The following is a 23720-nucleotide window of genomic DNA, read 5'->3' as shown; positions in this document are numbered from 1 at the left end:
AGCAGCATATCTATCATTACATGCTGTAATATGAAGAGAGAGAAAAAAATCCATTGCACATAGAAAAGCCAGTCTTAGAAAGCATAATTCAGGAATTTTCTGATGTCATGATAAAGTGATTCTCCTAAGGACAAATCACTGTACAGAGATATATGGAGATATCAGCAGTTATCAACATCAGCAGTGAATGAGTAATGATCTAAGAGTTAGCCAGGAACAAATATGCTTAATTTGATTTTTCTTGCCTGCTACATAGGCATTGAGAACAGAGAATGAAACAGATGACAAGTAAAACAAATATTTAATACTAGAAGATTTGGCAAGGCATTTTTGACTGCCGTAGATAAATGTAGATACACGTAGGGAAAAAAGAGAGCAAAGATAGACAATTGCAACATTCAGCTATGTGTTTACTGCACACTCTTCAAATGAGCACTTCAAATTCAGGTGAATATTCATGAAAATGACCCATTACTGAGAATATAAGACTTTGGACATTCTTATTGTGAATTGCTCTCACTGAGATCTCAGCATTTTTAAGGCAACATGCAGCCACAGAAATACAAACTAGTAGCACCATGGCTGTCCCTGAGTTCATATTGTGTACAAATGCACATATATGGGTACAAATGAAAAAAAAAATAGGTTAAGGGAGAGGATATCCTGAAATGCTCAGTCAGTCTTTTCACTGTGAGGGAAATACCTCCAACACATCCTGGTAACAGAACCAAAGCTCAGCTGGGACATTGGTTCTTTCCTGTGTGTTCTTCCAACAGCACAACAAAAACCCACCAAGATAAATTTCTTAAGAGGAGATTTCCTTGGAGATCCCATGGCCTTTTGCAGTGAAACATGCAGTTTGTAAGCAGGCAGGGTATTCAGGGGCTAACTGAGGGGTTTGGAGCTCTTGGAGGGGACAGGTGCTTGTGCTGCTACAGAATTTGCTCTACAATAAATCTGCAGCCACAGACTTTGCAGACAGCTCTCCCCTATGTGTCCAGGCATCATGAAAGAACAGAACCTTCTATATATCAGTGCAAAATCAGAGGAGAAAGCTGAATTCTACCCAGAGGAGAATCTTTGCTGGCTGTACCTTCTCTGATTTCACCAGGAAAGAAGAAGCAAGGCTCCCTAAACAGCACACGGGTATCCACAAAGACCTGACCCACTCCAAAGCTGAGGGAGGAGAAAGGAAAGCACAGAATAATATTTATCACTTTCCCTCTTTGCACAGGAAACTCAATCTCCTCCAAGTCAGTATAAGACAATTGCTGAGCTCTGCCATCCCCACCTGGCACCCAGCTCATACAGACCCCAGCACGACGACTCCCAGAGCAAAGACTCAACAGCACCATCATCTCCAGACCATCTCATATGGAAAATGCTGACAGTGAGAGAATGGCTTGTGGTTGCTGCTATAAATTGGGAAAGGTAGGAACCAGCTCTGGAAGACTCACAGGGAATTAGCACAAAAGGTCTCACAGTCTTTTCAGCTCGAGATCTGTAGAATTAAACTCCCCAGGAGGTTCCATCTGATTTTTTAACTCTCTCATCCATTTCCTCAGCATGTGCAGGCAGTTCAAGATAAGCTTCCTGAACAGCTCAAAGAGCTCTACAGGGAGCAGAGATTATAAAAAATTCAAACAAAAGCAAATGAATCAAAACAAAAACTGCACAGATTAAGAGCGCGTCCAAACAGTAACTTTTAGGATGGGTTTACAGGTTTAAGTATTTGTTAAAAAATCTTCCCCAGCTGGAAAACACTACAGGATGGCTGAACAGAATCTGTTAAGACTTGTCAACAAAAAAGGCAGAGGCCAATGAATAATGAACATTAGCTATCAATCCTCTTTCAGCACACAGGATTCCCACATTTTAGGGGTTGTATGTTGGGAATATATTGACTGATAACCAAGCCAAGAGCTTTGACATTCTATGCTGTAATAACTGGGACTGTTTCCTGAATGAATAACTGTAACAAATATCAGAGATACTAAAAATGCCACCTTTGAAAATAAAGAAAATAAACTCCAACCTCAAACTCATTTGAGGCCACAGATAGGTCTTTTTATTTTGTCGAGAAAGGCCACTCTGGGTTTTCAGACATATTCAGCAGTCAGAATCAAGGTCAGCTCTTTACAAAAAACCCACAATACTCTCTAGGCAGCTGACCAAGTTACTCAGATTTTTTAGAAAGATTTGGCTCATATGAGTATGGAATTCTATTTCAGGCCTGGCGAAAACATTCAGCACTGGATGGAGGCCAAAGAGACAAAGGTAAGAAAACATCTGATTGGCAAATCACATCATTTTTCTGTAATAATCACGTAATTCTGTAAGGATCTCAAAGATGATGTATGGAGCTGAGCAGTAATTAACCCTGCATGCATTAGGGTAGTCTTTAGCACATCACTGAGTATCTTGGCCCTAAGAACTGAATGTCAGCAGCAATGCTGTGCTCTGTTTCAATTGCACTAAGATCCAAGGTCACTTGGATTTAAATGCTCTGAAATTGAGATCTGAAAATCACATCTAAGTTGAGTTTGGCTTGTTTTCTAATTAATAATATATGAGCTGAAGCAGTGATTCAAATTGATAGATTTAGTGCTATCATAACAAAATTAACTTGTTTTTTTAACCAAGTAACTGGTTAGAGGAATTTAAAAATCTCTAGAATTTGGCTGTAGAGTCCATTAAATTCAGTTTTGTCAACACAGATAGAATGTGGCTAAGGGTTTGCAAATCAGGGCAAGATGAAAGGCAACAAAATGTCCTTTAAGGAATCAAGTGGTTCCCCTGCACAGGGGCTACTGGTCTGTCTAATGCACTGAAAAGTGGCACACTAATTACATCCATGGATCATCTCAAGTAGTAGATCCCAGGTTGCCTAAAGGTTGCATATTTAAAGGTTTTATAGTTTTCAGTTTTGTTCTCATAACTACAGCAAGCAAACTTATTGCACAGCCTTCTAATGCAGCAAGGGATAGCACATTACTGGGAAATCTATTCTCAAAAACCAGCTTTTTAGATAAAACAAGAAAAAGAAATATCAGAAAGAATGTGTCATACACCGAAGAATTTCTCAAGTCACAACAGTTTCTGTGCACCCTTGGAAGAATGGAATTGTTCAGTACATTATTTCATTTTGTGCTTCTTCTGGGCTTCATTTTGTGTAAAGACACTCAGGGAAATGAAGTATGAAAACAGATGTGGATAGACCTTCCCTGAGATGTGGTGTGGAACTGAGAGCCCCTTTGTCTGCTCCATCCCTTTGGTGGCAGTGCCCAGGAAATTGCCTGGCCCATCCACTCAGGGACTTACTCCCTCAGGAATTAAGCTCATGAGTGACTCCATAGCCCTGGCATCTCCTCAAGCATGACAAATTCACCATTTATTCTGTATTAATCCCAAGATATCACATGCAAGAGGCAGAGATAACTGAATACTCTTTCCTGGTTCTGCAGAGTGCATCCAAGAGGCAAACAATCCTTAAAGGGGAAACAGAAAGCTCTACCAGGGCACAGGCCCCACTCACGGACCTGTGGGAAGGACCATGAGATCTTGAGCATCTCTCCTGTCTCTCACTCTCCAGAGATCTGTGGATTCCCACTGTACCTGTTCCTAGCTCAGCTCTGGGAGGTGAGCCACAACTCCTTGTTCACCTCGTCCTTATCTGCAAGGAACGACCAACAACCTCTGCAGCCTCTACAACAAAACAAAAATGCTTGTCCAAATGATTTTTACCTGTCCTTCCCAGCAGGGAACTGTGTGCAACTGTCACAGATAATGTTGTGGAAGTTTTCTTTGGCCATGAAGCTTGGCAGGCTTCTACTCCTGGTCATCCACAAGGAAATCCAGCCAGCACTTATGGACACCTCAGTGTGATGGGACATGGCAGGAATGGCAGCCTGATTCCTCAATTTGTCTCAGGGTTTCACTAATTTTTTCTACAGCTCTTGAAGCTCTTCTTAACAACAAACATGAGTAAGTTGCATTGTCCTCATGTAGATTCATGTTTAATGAAGTTACAACCTGTGTCTATTTAACATAAACCCATCTCCATTATGAAAGCTTAGCAGTGAATAATTCTAATACTGTGTTATGTTCCTGTGACTTCCATTTCAGCGAGTGCAATGTGGAATTGGCTTTCATTATCCCAATTGCCATTGATGTTCAGGTTGAAACTAAATAAGATTACTTTTTTCTCGTTCAACCTATGGCTTTTCTGAAGGAAACTACTGTTAAAACATGACAGACATTTATTTAATTGCCTTCTGGGCAAATTGTAAGCCATACAACAGCAAAAAAGGTCAAGATGAGAAAATCTTTGGATTTTACAGACATTTCAGAGTGTTATCATTAGATAAGACCTTGAGACATCTGCATGTTAGTTAATGGTTGTTCTGCTTTCCTGGATAATGACCTATTTCTTACAGAAGAGCTAGTATCTATAAATGTCTCATTTGCTGCCTGGATACTTTAATAAAAACTAAGATATTTGGATTAGTGTGTTTCATATACCAAATTATTTCTGCAAAGATTTTTTTTAATCTACTTTACAATGGTCATATACACAGAAAGCACTGCCTCTTTTACCTCTCACAAAACAACCCCAGGTTCTGATGGATGAGAGATATTGCTTAATATATAAAAGCTTTTCAGTTTTGTCATGTTTTTAACCCTGCTTATTATTAGACGAGTAACCCCAAAATCTGCATCACTAAACATTTTAAAAAAATTAAAAACAAAACCCATCCCATCTTGTTTGAGCCACAGTTACACCAGGAGATAATTGTCCATGTATTAAATATCTCATCCCAGCTGTCAGAGGAGGGCTCTCATGTTTAAGTGATTTAAGATTATGGATCAGAGGCCACTTGCTTCCCCTTAGGTAATAATAATAAATATGCTAATGCTTTTAGTGTCATTGTTAATTCCTTGTTTGTGAGCACTCAGAGACAAGCTGAAGCAATGTGGTCTGAAGGCAGGATTTGAAGATGAGTTATTCCCAAGGAGATAAGGGAAGCCAAAATTCTGAGCTTAAAGCACCTCCACTTCAGTATGGGAGACCAAATCCTCTTCCACATACAAGGAAAACACACTGAGGTTTTAAATTCTTTTCAGGACATCCTGCTACACAGACAGCAAGGACTAGATCTTAACTTAACCTCCTTCACTCTAATTTCCATTTTGCCTTCAGTTCTCATGTAAGGACTCTTCACTTTTGGCCAAGATCTTCTTTGGGACTGCACACTGAATGTGCTATTCAGGGATAAATATTTGAGGCAACAAATCAACAGATGTGAAGTGGTAGTAATTTCAATCAAGTTTTTAACTTATATTTTGATTTCAAGCACATTAATTTAAAGTCTTTAGTTATCAGAAACACATGTTAACTCTTGCTCAATCAATGCTGGGATTGTTCAACACCATAGAAACCTACTGTAATACTCAAATAAAAAACTCATTCTTTCTACTTGTTCTTTAATTTTGGGGTTCAAAACACAGCCATTTCAACATGCTGAGTGACTGAATGAAATGTATTGTGGGCAAATGATGTCCCAAAACACACTCCAGTGTGACCATGGAGATATATGTGGAACAATTTAGGATGTAATAGAGTATATTAGGTTGAAAAACACCCTTGGATGATAGAAATTGTCTGATCTGTCTGGTGGAAAATGAAAAGCTGAAATTCCTCAGTAATTATCCTGTGTCATGAGCACATATATGTTTTGCAGGATAATAAGAACCTTAATGAAAAGTTCATAAAAAATAAGGAAAATGGGAAATCATGTGATCCTAATATATCCTCACAACAGACTGCTCAGAATGTCATTGTTGGAGCTTTGAAAATAAAACTGGCAGAAACCTCTAAGGTCAGGTCCAGGCTGTCAGAAGAAGCAGTGCAGAGAAGCAATCCAAGACCTGGAAGAAGAATCCCCTCTTGCAAGCTGGAGCACTGCCTGGACTCAGCAGCTCAGCTGCAGGTGCAGTGCATCCCACCGGCCCCTCTGCACCCACAAAAATAAATCTGATGTGACACTGGGTGCCTGGGGGTCCCTCTGCTCCCACCCTCTGGCTGCTCTAGGTTTGGCACAGATGGATGTAAGTTAAGTACAGAGGGTCTTACAGCAAGGCTGGAAGGGTTAATGAAAGACCTGAGGCAAGAGAGACCTCCCACCTTGGATGACCAATCTCTAGGACTGTACCTCTGTTTCTATGATTTTTCAGCTGGAATTTACAACGCTTTCTCATTTATTTGGGTAAAGTACAGCATAACACCTTCCTGAGTGAAGATAAATGTAAGGCTGGCTGCAACACAGCTTCCCAAGCTTTTGCTAAAGGCAAAGTTTTTGCAGAAAGAAGAAAGCAAACTGCCCTGTCCTTGCCCTCATCCAGCCCCTGGGCTGCTCTTTGCAGGCACTACAGACCACTGGAGCTGCTGCTTTTGCAGACTTGCAGGTTGTAAGGGACACAAAATATCAAAAGATCCAACCCGGTGCTCAAGTTCTTACGTTTCTCTTGTCTCTGTTCTTCTGCATCATGGGCTTTTCTGGGAAGCTCCATTAGTTCAACTACTGATGTCCAGATGCAGAGGTTCCTGAAATCCTTCCACTGTTTTAAACTGGGTTTGCATCCAGGCCTAGGTTTAGGCAAGTCTTCACCAAGGGAAAATTGTTAAAAACCTAAGTCACAGATTTTACAGGTAAATTAATTAGCTAGCTAAGCAGCCACTCCATCTCAAAGACCAGAGAACAATGCTTGCCATGAGTCAGAGATTAGGGCTCTAACTGTGTTTTTATCATCTATAAAACCGGACATGCGGAAACTATGGTAGGAAATTTCAGTAATTAAAGCATAGGTTCTCCTAATTAACTGCAAAGCATCATTAAAATCTAATGAAACTGTAGTGGAGTAACACAGGACTCTGGCTTAATAGCAAGGAGATAAATGCAAATGGCAGTTGAATTTTCATGTAGTTGGAAGTTTATACAGTAGGACTGAATGCATTTACAGGAGTTTAGAATAGAAAAGCTCACTTTTAACACTTGTGAATCAGGATTAGGAAGTTAGGGTATTAGTGTATAAGAAGTTAACATATTAAAGAATGTGGCATACTGAAGCACAAGAATCAAAGAAATAAAGATTTTTGTTACTTAGAGTAGTTGCATGTGTAGTGGTAAACTGAATTTCACAGCAGATGATAAATCAGAGATCTGGTGTTGCGTCAGCATGATGTAAGACTAAATTTTTCTGTGCAGAGACTTCATCCTGGCACACCTGAACAGTCTGCATCACCCTCCCATATTGCACCAGAGATTCAGCTGAAGAAAGAACTTTAAAGCTCTGCAAGCACATTTCAAGAGTCATCTGTCATCTGTCATGACTCTTCCTTAACTTCTTTGGACCCTTGGCCTTTAAGTTCTCAGGAGGGAAATCATGGATACTGGAGTTTGAATGCCTAATTTAAGCTGACATGTACCAGGTCCACAGGAGCCACAAGAGCATGGCTGATCCTTAGTGAACAAAAATCTGAACCTAAAGCTGTTTTATCTTGCCTTATGTTCAAGGCATTGCAGCTGGAGCCCTTCCCTCATCTGACTTCAGCTCTCTGAAATATCCAAGGCTGGACAGGCTCACTGCACATGCAGAAAGAATTCTTGAGGACAAGCCATAAGGTCAGTCCTGGCACATGATGAATCACTCTCCAAAGATGATCTTCTTAAACCAGCTTTTGAAGAAACCTAAATGATCAGTTCCTTCTGAGGGCTAAAGTCCTGCAGGACTTCCACCCTGGCATGGATGCCAAGGGTATCACATTCTCTGTACCTCCCTACCAAAGGGCTGAAGTGCCAGTCCAGAGATCTGAGCTCAGGGAGATCAATCTCTACTGCCATTAAATCTTATACTAATTATGCTGATGGATACTCCAATGTCCTGGGCATCAGCAAAAGGTCCAAGCCAATCAAACTCATTTAATTGCAATGCACAGATGCCAATACTTCTCAGGATAATACAGATGTAGTTTATACACCAAACTATGTTCTTGGGTTAATTTGAAGACCAATTTCCCATTGATTTCAACAGTTAAGTACATTAAAATTATTTAGCATTTAGATGAACCAAGACTGGAAGGAAAGCAGAAAACATTTACAACAATGAAAAATAAAGGCATACATTCCAAGTAGCAAAACAGTCTACTCTAAAAACAACCATTTTTTTCCAAACACAGACATAATAAAGGTGTAACATGCAGTTAAGAATTTGTTAGTAAATTATAAGCTGCTATATAGAAGAAAGCACACAATGGACACCAACTCTTCCTATCTAAACTGTTACCTCAGGTACTCATACCTTTTCTGTGTCAATTCCTTTAGACATGGACCAGGTTGAGACAATGTAATCCATGACTCTTTCACTAAGGCCTTTTGGGACTTGATATAATTTTAGGAAATCCCTCACATTGTTCAGCATCTCGTGGTACCGGTTGGTGTTGGCATACATTTGCTGGAAAATGGTGGTGACGTTTCCAAAAATAGTTGCATAAAGAAGAGCTGGAAAATAAAAATAAAAATTGAAAATAAATATGTATGCTCTAGTAAATGCTAATCATAATTCAAAGATAATGTCAGAGAAGTTTATGTTTTACACTCTAACATTAGACATTACAGACTTCAGAAAAGAGAAATATTCTGGTATCTCATAATACCAATGTGCTGCACTACTTCTGTTTTTGACATTATCAAATACACAGAAATGTGCCTGTCATTTTTAATAACCTTTGCTCAGACGTACTTTATAGCAGAATTCAGCTATGCACTTCCATATTGCTTTAAAACAAAAAAAAAAAAAACCACAAAAAAAAAAACAAAACAACTGCAGCCTACAAATGGTAAGAAATAAACCACTGTGAAAGGAAAAAATGCCTTCTATCACTCAGCGCTTAATGTCTTCCCTCTACACAACCCATTTCTACCTCATTCCAGAAATCTCACTTTGTTTCAAAGCAATTTACTATTGTACATCACCCCTACGTGAGAGGTGGCATTTTTAAAGCAACATGGTGTTCCCCTAAAACCTATCTAATAGAGGAACTGTACTCCCATTTCACACTGTGATATTTATGTGTCCAGCTAGAAATCAGATGTCAAAGTTCATCACAAATACAGGATTCAAACCAAACAAAGTCACACAATGTGTAGCACAAATGAGCACAAGATTTGTGTTTAAGAAAACAGAGCAGAATGACGGCCTGCGTGATGTTGCAAGGGCAGATTGTTTCCTTGCTTTTCTGATTGCTGTGTCATATCTGCAAGCTACAGAAAGATCTTTCTATACCTCTAAATCCATTCAGACATATATCAACACTTAAGAGTACAAGCATATGGATTATAAAAAAGTTTAGATGGATGAATGCCACATGACTTTTTTTATTTCTTTAGCTTTCTCTGCTCTTTTGGACTTTTGCAGCAGGACAAACCTGATGAAATATCACTTCTCTTAAGTGCAACATCCCTCATCCTTTTGAACAGTTGCTGATTTATCATGCACTCATCTCATCAGGTATGTGAGGGCACAATACCCCTGATGTTAGATGTTACTGCAAATCATTATAAATGTATAGAGAAGCCCCAATTGCCCCCAAAATGTTTTTCTGCAGAAATAGAATTCCTACAACCTCTAACTACAGCTAGACTGCACCTGCAAATCCCATACCTACAACCCAGCTGGCCATGCAGACTTACCCAGAGCACACAGGCTGATAGAAAATGTGCCCTGCAAGACTGGCACAAAGAGATGCAACTCTGTCACCTGCCAGGCTGGAAACAGCTAAGGATGCCATGGTGAAAACAGCTTGTCTGAAGCAACTGGCACCTATTACCTCCTCTTGGCAGAGAGGATTTGTAGAAAAATATAAAGCCAGAGAAGAAATTCTGGGTTTATGTCTCGTAATATAGGGTCCTGGAAAAGTTGTACTTAAAAAAAAAGTTTCTTCAAGAAATTATGGGTAGAATAAATCATTGAATCAAGCACACAAAATCCCTGTAAACACCACCCAGCAATACCTCACTAAGGCAGAATCCACCAGACTGTGGAGTCTGCGCTGACAAACTCAGCATTGTTGCTCTGTTGGAAACTAAAGCCTTCCTTTTGAATTGGAAATGGTAAAACAGTTCATGAGTTCATGAGTTCATCCAAATACTCCACTTCTCTCACAGGTTACTGCATGGGGGATCTTTGGCAAAGAGTTAAAGGGAACCTGCTTAGATGTTCACAGCTTTGGAGCTGTGCCTCAAAGGAATCTCCTCACTCATGGTGCTTCCCCATGCCCACACCCTGCTGAGGGTGGTTTGCAGGTTTTGGGGGGAGAGAAGATTTTTCATAGTTTACCTCTCTCTGTAAATCCTCTCTCCATCCCTCTTCCCTACATGATAACTAGAAAAGGAGGTCATTTATAAAAAGCTGATTTTATCATTTTGCAGGCCTTGGTATACAATAAAATTTTGGAGATGCTGACAAGCATCTAATGCTGCTGGCACCTTCAATGGGTTAAGGCTCTCCATCAATAACCCATATTGTCCATAATTAGCAAGTGAAGATTTGTCAGAGAATCTCTATTTAATGAGAAAATATTGAAGTGACAAGTGTGAGTGTTACTCCTCACCTATTAAAAAAACAAAGGCAGATAAGCACTACCAAGGGCATTCCACTTTTGCTGTATTTTAATTACTTTTGGCAGGTGGAATTGGCAGTAAAAAACATGTGCAAAAGGTTCTGAAAGGAAAGAAAATAAAATGCTGTGCCTCTCTTTACAGTAAAAGTATTTAAACAACCTCTAAAGAAATCTCTGAAGTTATTCATACACTTAAAACTCAATAGTTTTAATTTAGTCACTCTGTTTACAATAAACAGGAGAGACAAGGTTGAAGGTGAAATTGCCTAATTTTATGAAAAGACTGCTTAGGTCAAACTGCATTTATTCACCTTCTCTTTAATGACTTGAATTTCTCCAAACATTTCCTGTTATGTTCCTACAGTCATGCAACACTCATTAACTCAATTGTTCTATGTGTGTAGATCTGGAACAGTCTTCGCTAAATTTTATAGAGATAAATTTGGTGCAATGATGCAGAAATATTTTTTTCTCAGTCCTAAAGGTGAGGTAAGTGGTTCAACTGTGATTGTAGTTTCTATTTTTACTCTTAAGTGTGGAAAATCTCCCCAAAATTATATACAAGAACCCAAGTACTATATATTTTTACATATAAAATGTTATTACATTTGTACTTTTATAAAACATTTCTGAATGATTTAGCAATGGTGTTACATAAATGTTTTAGCCTATTTAAAAATAAGGAACTTTCTGGAAGAAAAAATGACTCAGACTTGCCTAAATAATCCCAAAGCATTTCAGATCTCTTATTATCCTGACTGTATGCTAAATACATACAGATAAGAACATCTGCCTTAAGGAACTGAAGGCTTAATTGAGAGATCTGATTTTCCTTACATCCTGGAGTATTATTAATCCAAGCATATACAATGTTCCTCTAAACTGCAATTGTGAAGAAGATTAGTAAGGGGGTACCAGCCTCTTCTTCCCAATATCAGTCAACAGGACAAGTGGAAATGGCCTCAAGTTGTGCCAAGGGAGAGTTAGATTGGAAATTAGGAAAAATTTCTTCAGTGAAGGAGTGTCCAGCAGTGGAACAGGCTGCTCAGGGCAGTGGTGGAGTCACCATCCCTGCAGGGATTTAAGTGACATGCAAATGTGGCACTTGGGGACTTGGTTTAGTGGTGGGCTGGGCAGTGCTGGCTTAATGGTTGGACTCAATGACCACAGAGTCCAACTCAATGACCATTTGCCAACTTAAACAATTCTATGAGGCTGTGATCCTGGAAAAATATAGATTTTCATTTCTGCATGTTGAGGCTAGCTGTGACTTCTTCAACTAATTTTTGAAATTAGCTATTCCTGCAAGATTTTTAGATAATTATTAAATTTCTATCATTCAGGAGAGATTAAATAAAAACTCCAACATATATTTTTTTGCACTGGGTTTGCACAGCCTAATTTTGGTACTGAGAGGGTGGCTTCTATGTACACAGGGGTGGCATCTGTGAGAAGCTGCTGGAAGCTTCCTCCACGTCCAGCACAGCTAATGCCAGGCAGCTCCAGGAAAGATGTGCCACTGGCCAAGGCTGGGCCAATTAGAAATGATGGTAACAACTCTGTGGTATCATATTTAAGAATAATAAAGAAAAAAAAAATAGGCATTGTACAGATGTAACTGCAGCCAGAGAAGGGTGAGAATATGTGACAGAAACAAGGTGGGTATCTGGCATCCAGACAGGCTCAAACCATAAACATAAATAGAGAGAAACCCAGTACCCAAATATCTGATTTACATTTTTAGAAGCTGAGCAGTTTTCTGTTATTTCTTTCCACCTCACCTTAATACATCTGGTTAGACTGCAAAATATTTGCAGGCTCTGTTTGGTGCAACACCAGGCAGTGGCCATCTCCTACATCTCAAACAGCCTCGCTGAGATGCTGCAGCAGCAGCAAAAAGCTGCCACTTTCTTAACAGAAATAGCTTTCCTCAGATCCACCAACACATTTCAACCAAGTTACTACTTGGGAGAAAATAATCCTGCTAAGCCCCCTCCCCCATCAGTGTTTTATAGCACTTCTTTGATGCCAGCCCCAGCCTCCCACCTCTCCCCCTCAGGGACACTCCTGTCTGCCAGCTGTGCCAGTGAAAGCACCAACACAGCCCCGTGCTTTTACAGCTCTCCAAAAGGCCAACCCTGATTCTAAATCCTTGGCCCCATTTAATATTTTGCTGTTAAAATACTCTCCCCCATCCCAGCAATGTTTTACATCAGTGTTCAATCGCTGTTTTTCCCCATTTACAGGGAGATGCCAACACCAGAGCACACTAACTTTTACATTTTTCTTCCAAAACCATCCAAAGCATTTAAAAAAAAACTTTCCTCCAATTACCCCTGCAGCCAGATCACTGTATTATCGCATGGCACAATCATCCAATGTATTTATTATCCTCCTATAAGTGTGCATTGTCATACCCACTTTGCAGAGGAGAAGCTAATGGGCAAAGCTCTGGATTCAGCCATGAAATTCAGCTCTGAACTCCTCACCAAAACCATCTGACTGCTGAAATCAGGGCAGAATTGCACACAGCTGTGTCTGGTCAAAAGCCCACCATGACTGCAGGTTCCAGTCTGATCCCACCAGCAGCCTGGCCCAGATGTGTGTCCTGCATTGGGTGGCATTCCTACATCCCACTCTACAGCCACACAAGGTGCACAGCTCCTCCCTGGGTCCAGCTGACATCCACCCCTGCTTCCCTGGCCCAGCAGCTTCACAGAATTCACAGAATCACTGGGCCAGTAAAAATCATTGAGTCCAACCCATGCCCCAACACCTCAAGTCAACCATGGCACCCAGGGCCACATCCAGGTTTTTTTTAAACCTTCCTGATACTACAGTAGTGCAAATCCTAAATTAAGATAATAGTGATAATAAAGATAGGCCTGTAAAATCCCTGTTAACATTGATATTTGTTTGACAAGAACTTAATGAATATTTAAATTAGATTACTATCAGTAGTAAAATGTAGGAGCTCCCACTGTTCTTCCCCTTGCAGGGGACACTGCACAGAAGGGAGGGACAGCTGCTTTGGAGGCAGTTGGGCATTTGGCATTCCTTTTGAATAAATTCTTATTAAAATGAAGGCTTTCAATCCCACTTGTATGGTCAGTCACTGATGTTTAAATGAGAACCTGAGAGCTTTTTGGGTTTTTTCCATGAACACACTCAGCTAATGGAACATGTTTACTTTAAAGCTCCAATGCCTTACTGCCACACAGATGTGATGACCTGACCACCTGCACTTTTGCACAGAGCTGCAAGCCAGGACTGGCTGAAATGGTATTGCAAAGCACAGTCATAAATTAAAGCCACGATTGTCCACAGATATGAGTGAGTTTGGCTTCCAGTCCTGTGGCAGTGCTGGACAAGAGCTGGAGTTGGATAAGATCATTCAGCAGCACAGACAAGAAAATTCCTCATTTCAACCCCCTGAGGATGAGCGGCCAAGGGCTCCAAAGTCTGATGCTAAGCAGCTTCAAATCAGTTTGCACACACATTCCCTGCCCAACATCTCCTTCCAGAGCCACCTCAGCTTACTAGATTACTTTATTCTTTCACCTGAGAAACAGTGCCAGCCGTCAGAAAGAGAGCCCTGCACAAGCTCAGGGGGTCTCTGTTGGATTGAATTTCCTGCATTTCTTTCCATCTGAAAGCTTTACAGGTCTTGGGACTGCCAGGGTCTGCTTCTTCCTCATCACATTAGTCAAGGGTGTTAAGCAACATATGGGAAGGCACAGCCTGAAAAATGGCGGTAATTACACCACAACAGGCAGCAGGGCAAACAGCAGTACCCTGTTAACTCAATGGTAAAAGCACCACTTTGCTGGAAAAATCCTTATTTTGCAGTGAAGAGACCTTAATTCTAGAATCTTTCCCTCTAAGAGCTCTGAAGTAAAAGGCTGATTAGGGCTTTTTTACACATTTGATATGCAATAGAATTTGGGTTTAATGGGTCACAGCTTTTGAAGTAGACAGTTGGGGCAGGAATATTTAACTTACCACTTACCAGAAGAGAGTGACACAAACACAGATAAGAATTAACTAGTGAAATGAGTCAAACCATTTCTTATAGTAATGCTTCATCATTCCTGTTTCTTCAAAAAGCCATCACCTCCTTACCAAATGGCACATCTAACATTTCACACACTGCACAAAGTCCTGTGCAAAGGTAAATGGTAATTAAAACACAATCACTTCCCTAAAGTAATTACAGTGGGTGCAGGAGGAAAGTAGAGAAGAAGAAGTTAACCAAAGTTCATGAGAATTACATTCACCAAAAATTCCAGCAAGTTCTGTGCCTCTAGCACACTTTGCTCCATCCTTATTTATCATCTTCTCCATTTTGAATATTATCTCCAACATTGCCTCATTTCCATGCAAATCTCTCCAGTATTTCAGAAAAAGCTGAATTGTGTCTGTCAGACAATCATCCACCTATCACATCAATCTTTCTCTTTCCATTCTCCATCAAAAAAATAATCCAGAGTGCTGTCCTTACTCTTGTTACTGTCCAGAACTAAGACCCAGGGATCAAAACCATCCTGAGCCTTCCTCTCTGTGCCTCAGTGTGTCAAAACTGTCACCAATAACAAGCACAGGACACAAAGGGTCTCCAGCACTACTGAACTGTAGCACAGGAGCCAAAGGGATCATCTCAAAGAAAAAAGTTTCCTGAGCAAAGTTGGCAGCTGTCAGTATCCCTGTGTGAAATGACTTCACAGCTCCTTGCTGCATTTGAGCCGCGAGGCTTTTTTCTCTTGTTGATTTTTTTTCCCCTTTAATACTTTTAAAGGATTTTTTTTTTTTTTAGTGGGACACCAAGTCCTTGTCACATTAAGATGAACTCAGGATAGCAATGTTGCTGGAGGCAGGATGCCAGAACATCACTTGCACACTGAGAACACCACCTAAATTGCCTGTCTTGTTAAAATATAATGGAAAGTTTGTAAACACACCTTCAAAGTACTGCACTGTATGAAAAGGTGCTTCCAGCTCTGTGCTCCTGGGCTCTTTTTTTATGTGTATGCCAGTGCAGAAGTTTGTGCTGTATAAATCTGTGTGTTGGTGTGGTTTAGATACTCATAGATATACATATAATATGTACATACACAGTGCAAAGGTGAATGATCATACAACAGCAGTGGGCTCGGAATTTTGGCAGGTGCAAATTTTCCTTTGACTCTTCTAATTTGCTCATTCTTTCTAGCTCTTTAAAATCCAATTTTGATTGTTCATTTACTTAAATGTTCGGTTTTATCTTTACACAAATAACAAGAATGGATTTGGGACAATTAAAGGAATTATTCCAGCTATGAAATCCAGGCCATGTACAGCCCTGAGAGATGTGGTAAAAATGCCTGTTACCACAACAGTGAGTATTTATACAATATCTGTCTGAAAATATTAATGAGACAGAGAACAGGTAAAGCAATATTGCTTCCATTCAGTAGAACTCAGCCTGAACTCTGTGTGAAGATGGATTTTTGTGAATAATTATAGGGTATTTTTAGGAACAAAGTAAAGTACTTAACACTTAATATTAAAAGCCTCAAATTTGGAGATGATGTTTCCATCCTATTATTTGCAGAGTAATTCTGCTTCATAAAATGACCACAAAACTCCTTCACTCAACTCAAGAATAATATTTCTTACTCATCTAAGTCATCTACAGAAGCACTTTCCCTCTAATTCTCTATCCAGCCAATTCAGCACTTCCTGACAGAGCTTAGCAAACTTTTGTATCCAAAAGTTTCCATCTGATGCTGACAGATTAGCTCTGATTAAATTTCTCTTCCCTGACATGTTTGCACTAAAACTAATGGAAAAAAAAAAGTCTCACAAAAAGTTGAAACAATTCACCTCCAGGTTTTATAAAACTAAAACCAACCACAGCAAAACATTTTTCCTGTCTTTTAATTTTAAATATTAGAAACCTGAACAATGGAAGAAAATCACATTTTGGTGCAAAAAAGAGCCTTAACAGCCTAAAAAAAAAGTGGAACATTCATTATCTTCACACATACCCTCAGTTTATACTGCAATGGAATATTTTCCACAAAACCAAGCCATGAGTTCCTAGAACACTGCTAGCAATAAGGGCCAATCGAAACTCCTTATTGCCCAATTCATTAGCACCAGATTTCCATTTTATCAGCACATTTGTGCACATGACTAGTGTGAAGCCTGCTCCCCACTCCCACACTTGGGCAGAGCTCATGGCTGGGCCTCAGCACCTCTTTTCTTTTGCTGGAGTAATGCTGGTTTTGTCTAAAAAATTTCACACCAACGTTTTCAGACTTTCAAGGTGAATTAGCTTTACTCTACTTTGATTATTCACTCTGGGAACCTGTCCTCCATGGCAGTATTGATTTAGCTGTGACAGATGCTGAGCTGTCACCAATGCTGACAGCTTCTTCAGAGCTTCCTCTGTGGCTGTCTTGTAGAACAGCCAATCGCCAAGTGAAACCCAACTGTGAAAACAAGCACGTTTCCCACTTTCATACTCTATGAAATCACTTGTCCTGCTCTGTGCTGCATCCCTCTGGGAGGAGGAAAGAAGCTGGCCTCTCAATTTGGCACTCAGCACTATCAATTAACCCTTTGTATACTCAAAGCACATCATCCACCCCCCTGCCTGACATGTTGGTGGGACCGCGTTTGTCACAGGTCTGTGGCTTGGCAGTCACTCAGAGCTGCCACAAAACCACTTCTTACCAGGGGAGAAGGCTCTGTGGGGAAGGTGAATGTGCTTAAGGAAAAGGCTTCATTCCCTAAATGATGTTGATTTGAATTCCAGTATATTTGAGGAGTTTTTACAGCATTTCAGAGAACACCTATGGTCCTACGAAGACTCTCTGTGCTCACCTTTGCCAAGTGACACAAAGCACCCTTGTGCAGGGCAAAATGGCAGGCAACACCCCAAAATGTTTTTGCACTTGCATCAGAGGACCATAAAGCCAGATAGTAATAGATCTTTTTATTTATTTATTTATTTATAAATTTATATGTAGAACTGGCCATCAGCACTCTGAAGGCTATAAAAAGATCTATTTTGAGGTGAAACAAGCTGTCCAAGTATTGTAATAGTCACATTACCTCCACTTCTCTCCACCAGTCCCACAGCTCTGTACCATTCCCTTCTCCATACCACCAAAAATAAAAAACATTCCTGGAAACATTGCTAGCACACTGCACAAAGTCCTGTGCAAAGGTAAATGTTTGCACAGGACTAGCTAGGCATCAATACCAAAACATTTCTAGCCATCAATGTCAATGTTGTCCTGGCAAAAGGGGTTTAAGAATATTCAAAAGAACAACAACAGACTGCATATACTGTCAAATTAAGAGAAAAAAAAAGCCTGTTTTTTTTATTTTGGCATCAGTGCACATACTGCTGAACTCTCCATGACTATGTGAGACTGGAAAAGTATCTTTATTTCCTGGCAGCAGCTCCTGGAGCTCCTCTCCTCCCTGTCCAACTCCTTCTGATCAGCACTTGTTTCTACCTGATTACCTCTCTGTTTTTCTTGCTCACTATTCCAGGAAGGAGATGCTGGAATTAGATTTGCTGCATTTCCATTCCTACATTAACACTAATTTCACTGAAGTCAATGAAATTACACTGGTGTCTGGAGAGTGTCTGAGGAGAATAATTGAGTGTATTTTACCACTTTCCTTCGACTTTTTTGATGACTGTTTCATGGCATTTTAAAATGTCCCATTTCACTAAAATGCACTCACTCTGCTCTGGGATGCTGCAGTGAAGTTGCTCTGTGGGACCAAGGAGTTCTTGCTGTAAAGCTCCAGACAGTGCCTGGAGGATGCCAGGGATGGGAACACAGAGATGTGGACAGTGATAAATGTGACAAGCAGCACCACACTAACTGCTCACCCAGCCAAAACCCATCTCCTGACTGCAGCCCCCTCCAGATATGTATGAGAAGAGCTCAAGAAAGAGGGTGCAGAGTGCACTCCTGCCCTGGGCCACTCCTGCCCTGGGCCACTCCTTTCAGGTTTCCACAAACCCAGAGAGCCCAGGGACTGCACTCACACCGACCATCTCCAACCAGAATATCTCATACCACTCCACAAATCCATTTCTGGGGTTTTTTTCCTCACCAAAACATTATTTTTTTTGTGCTATTCTGCAAGCCTGGCTGCCCCAGCCTTTACACTGACCACCCTCAGCCACCCTTTCTAGAAAGTGAGTAATTGCTCCTCTCCATCTCCTCCACACCACTCTTGATTTTTAAACCATCGCCCACTCTGTGTTTGCAGCCCTCATGCCATGCCTCATTCCTGTCACCTTTCAGACACCCTTTTTAATCTTACAGCATCTTGCTGCAGAGCAGTGCAGTGTGGTGCAACAACATTAATTTCAATTGCCTGCCCAGGAATCCTATTTGCCTTTTGTTGACTGGTACTGAATATTGCACCGATATTTTCAAGAGAGTCTCAGCAGCAAGAGTCAGGTGTCATCCCTCAGTGGGAACTGCTAATTTAGAAAACATTACTGTGTAGGTATAGCTACCTCCTCATTTGTGTGCATTGACACTGAATTTCATCAGTCCTTTTCACAATCCTGTGGTGGGGATTGCTGGACCAAACCAGAAATCCTGATTTCAGATTTCAGCAGACCTGCAGCACAAGGGAGTTTTCTCCTATGCTTCTCCTAAGCTAAGTTGTCTCCTAAGCTGCATTTAAATACAACTATGAGTTAAAAATAGAAGTCTGTGCAAAATTTAATATTTTTAATTTTTTTTTAGGTTTATGCCGGTATCACAGCTTAGGTCACAATAATTGGGAAGATTTTATCATCTTTCTACTACAAGCAGGACTGACTATTTCCCAGAGCAGGACAAAGCTGTTCTTGGATGTTACCCAAGAGTGACTAAGCCAACCCTGAAAGTCCAGTGAAAATAAACGAGAGATTTGACAGAATAAAAATACCAAGATTTGACCCAACAGTTATAACAGTTATGGGATGGGATATCTCTCAAGCATTAACTCTTTAGCAGCAGGAGAAAGCATGAATTTCTAAAAGACACGTCCAGCCCTCCAGTCTGGTAGCCTGAATGTGCCATTAACACTGAACATCTTGTTCTCTTTACTCACACACCAGTGAGATCAGCCACAAATGCAAGAGGTTCATTTCACTGGCCTTGATGCCTCTGACATATTTGTTCACATGTTAAGAGCTGACACAATGACTGCAGGGTCTCTCCCCCCAGTTATTTTGCCACCCTCAGTTGTTTCTCAGCTGTTGCAAGGCACTCACAGCTGGTCATGTGTGCCAATAATGTCCTTTTTTAGAGACAATGACATCTGAAATTATGTACAAAACAGGCATTGCACATGGAATGGGGAGTTTGACAATACATTCGTGGTTTTTGTGTGCTTCTAAACACCTGCAAATATCACTCACGTTGAGCTGTCCTACCACCAACTACTTCTGTAAGAAACTGCTGGAAGCCCTGCAGGATGTAGTCTTCAAACCTCAGGAAAATGATATTCAACAATCCACCTATTAGCACATCTCTTCAGGCCTTCCAGCCTGCTTCTCCCCAAGCCCTTGCAGTATAGTGCATTAATTTTATACTGAACTATTAATTGCAGTTGACTTTGCAAAGCTCTTTTCTTTACATTTTTTATTCAGTTTCGCAAACCTAATCCCAAAGGAGTTCATCTTATTCCCCACAGTTGTTTGATCAAATTGCAAATATTTCCTTTAATCTTTTCAGGCATTCAGATTTATTAACTATGGAGCAGAGCCTCTTCATCTCCTCTACTCATGGTCTGGGAGAAACAATCTTTCACATATTTCTCATTTTATACAAGTGCTCATTCCTGCGAGCACATATTAGTAAGCATAACATTAAAACACTTTTACCTAACCTAAATAAAAACAGTTTGAACTAAATTTGCAAGCTAACCTGCTTTAGTTCTTAATGATATTAATCTGAAGTCATTTTTCCCAGAGGTTGTGGTCCATAATTCACTGAGGTCAATAAAAAGTAGCTGCTGATGTTAGTGAGTTTTAGGGCTGGCAATAAACATGTAGGAGTGTATTTTCCTTTGAGAAGCTGTATGAGAAATTTCCCAAAGGCAGGAGAAAAGGCCTTTGGGACACAATTTTAATTTTCTTCATGCCTATTCATAGTTAGAATTAGGAATAATAACAATCTTCATCATCATTTCACAGTCACTTCACATTTCTCATTAATACATACATTTTACAAAGAAAGGTAAATTATTCAATTTTGTTCCATACTTAAACATTTATGATTAAGTTCCACACTTAATCATTCATGTCAATTGTCCCTGTTCTATTTTTCATTAGGAAATTCAGAATGAAATATTTTATAAAATTGAGACGTGCAGTCTTGGTTTTAAAAATTACTATTTCCCACTTCATTATTTTGCTGCTTTTATTCTGTGAAAGAGGATAAGCTTTAGCAAAAAAAAAAAAAAACAAACAAAAAACACCTTAACCTGAGTCTTAGTCTGAATTAGTAACTGCAGAAGACCTTCTAAAGTCAAAGTAGAAGTCAAATGCCCTATATTTTTTCAATATGTTCTACTTTTCCAACATCCAAGTAAAGATTTTTTTTATAATAAATTCAGATTTCCTCCCATTTTTCCAGCAGAAAAACCAAGGGAAGGATTTTTTTCATTTCACTGTAGTGTGAAAAGAAAAACCTGAATAGCAGAGCAAGAGAATGGTCAAGAGAGGACTTTTCAGTTTTCTGGAAAACAGGGACATATTAGTTCAGATGTTAAAAAAAAACCCCTTGTGTATATCAATTCTTTTCCTCAAAATACATAATTAAGAATAAGAATAAATTTTCAACAAAACTGAGGATTTTCCCAAACACTTCTTATTTTATCTGAGTAAGTGAAAAAAAAACTTGTGGTGGAAACTATCTCATTAACTCCCCTCATTTCTCCCTCCTCTCTACATCTGCCTTCAGCCTCTCATGAATTCTTCCAGAAGTGATATAGCTTATTTTTTATTTTGTTTAGTAGCTCAACTGCCTCCCACCTGACATGACTCTAAGCTGTTTTTCTTCATTTTACTCAATGTTGCTCATAATTATTTAGCCTAATTGATAGGATGCCTCCTCTGGGTAGAGCTGGTTGCCATGACACTGTAAGAAATTACTCCATATTTCTCCATTCCTGGATCTTCCTGAAGAATTTATGCAGAACATCTTTACCAGCTCCCTACCTTCGCACATCCATAAAAAATAATTAATGAGCTAATCCTTGCAGGAAGATTTCACTGGAATAATAGGGCTAAAATTGGGGGTGGTTCTTGTAAAGCCTTCCTCTGCTGAGAGTAACCAAGACTGCACAGCTTTATGCAATCACCGAATTGTTTAGGTTGGAGAAGACCCTTGAGATCATTGAGTCCAACTCTTCACCCAACACTGCAAGGCCACCATTAAACCCCAAGTGCCACGTTCACATCTATTTCAAATCCTACCAGGGATGGAGACTCCACCACTATCAGGACCCAGGACATCCCTCTGGCTGTCCAGGGCTCAGAGACCCTGGCACAGAGCCCAAGATGCCCCTGTGGTTTTGATTATGACCCATGGAGCAAGTTACCAACCTTAGATGAAGATCTGCAAGCCATGACAAATTAAGTAGGATGACAGTGAATTTATCACGAGGTGAAAAAGTAGATTTTGGGGTTTTTTTAGAATGGAGGTTCAGGCGGCAAGATGGAGGGATCTGGGTATGTCCAGCCTTTCTCCTTCTTCTTCTTCTTCTTCTTGGCCTCCATCTACTGCTGTGATGCTGGCACTTTTATATTGGTTTAGAGTAGAAGCTCACTGTCTAACATAGACGGTAGGTATTGGAAAGTAATTGTAAACATTGTACACATAGTTTTTGGTATAAAGACATAACACTGCCCCTGGGGCAGGCAGAGTGCCTGGACTGCTTGCTGAGCTGATCTCAGCTGGACAGGAGAAGGAATTTTACAGATAAGGAACAATAAACAACCTTGAGACAGAGAAATGAAGAGCCCTGACTCCTTCTTCAAGCACTGGCCTGGGAAAAGAGACTTTCTAACATTTCTCGGGGTCACTCTGACCAGCAAGAGACCCCGAAACACCACGGCCCTGGGCAGCCTGTGCCAGTGCTTGACAAACCCTTCCATGAAGAAATTATTCCTAGTATTCAATTTAAACCTCTCCTGGAGCAACTGGACACCATTTCCTTTTTTCCCATCGCCTTTTACCCAGGAGCAGAGCCCAACCCCCACCTGGCTGCATCCTCCTATCAGGGAGTTGTACAGAGTGATGAGCTCTTCCCTGAACCTGCTTTTCTCCAGGCTAAACACCCCCAGCTCCCTCAACTGCTCCTCATCTGACTTGTGCTCCATACCCTTCCCCAGCTCTGTTCCCTTCTCTGCACACGCTCCAGCCCCTCCACATCCATCTTGTCAAGAGGGCCCCAAAATTGGACACAGGATTTGTGCTGAGGTGCAGCCTCAGCAGTGCCCAGCACAGGGGGACAATCACTGCCTGGTCCTGCTGGCCACACTGCTGCTGGTACAATCCAGGATGTGGAGGGACATAGGCCATGCTTGGTGTGACAAGCCAAGGGCACCCAGAGGAAGGCAACAAGCAATGAGGTGGCACAGCACCATCAGCATAAGGCAGCTGATGAGGATATGGTTTAGGAGACAAGCTGGGTGACAGCTGAGTCCTTTTGCAAAGACCCCTCGCCATTCACATCAATTAAAAACATGGAAGGAAGAAAATGCAGTTTTCAGTACACAGATGCCTAAGAGATGGAGCCTCACCCTAAAGGGTCAGGCAAGCTTCCTGAATTTCCAGCAATGTGATTTAAGACAGTGCATTTCAGAGCAGACATGAATGGCTGAGCTGATTTTCAGAGCTCTGCAGCTCTTGAGGAGGTGTACAGCTACAGAAAAAGGTTCACCTTGAGAGGAGTTCCTGCAAAGAGTAGGAGCACAGCCAGGAGCTCCAGACTAATTTGACATCCTAATTAGAAGGGTGGTCCTTGG

General features: G+C 40.6%; 1 protein-coding gene across 1 annotated transcript in view; it reads right to left on the bottom strand.

Annotated features, from left to right (window-relative positions):
• The window catches only part of KCNH5 (potassium voltage-gated channel subfamily H member 5), a 162335-nt gene that overhangs the window by 53480 nt on the left and 85135 nt on the right, over positions 1-23720 (bottom strand). The window contains exon 8 of the mRNA XM_036383946.1: positions 8359-8558. Within this exon, the coding sequence (XP_036239839.1) occupies positions 8359-8558 (200 nt within the window). The remainder of the gene's footprint in view (positions 1-8358; positions 8559-23720) is intronic.

This window comes from Molothrus ater, chromosome 6 (assembly GCF_012460135.2).
Source record: "Molothrus ater isolate BHLD 08-10-18 breed brown headed cowbird chromosome 6, BPBGC_Mater_1.1, whole genome shotgun sequence".
NCBI lineage: Eukaryota > Metazoa > Chordata > Aves > Passeriformes > Icteridae > Molothrus > Molothrus ater.
This window is presented reverse-complemented; position numbering and strand designations above follow the sequence as displayed.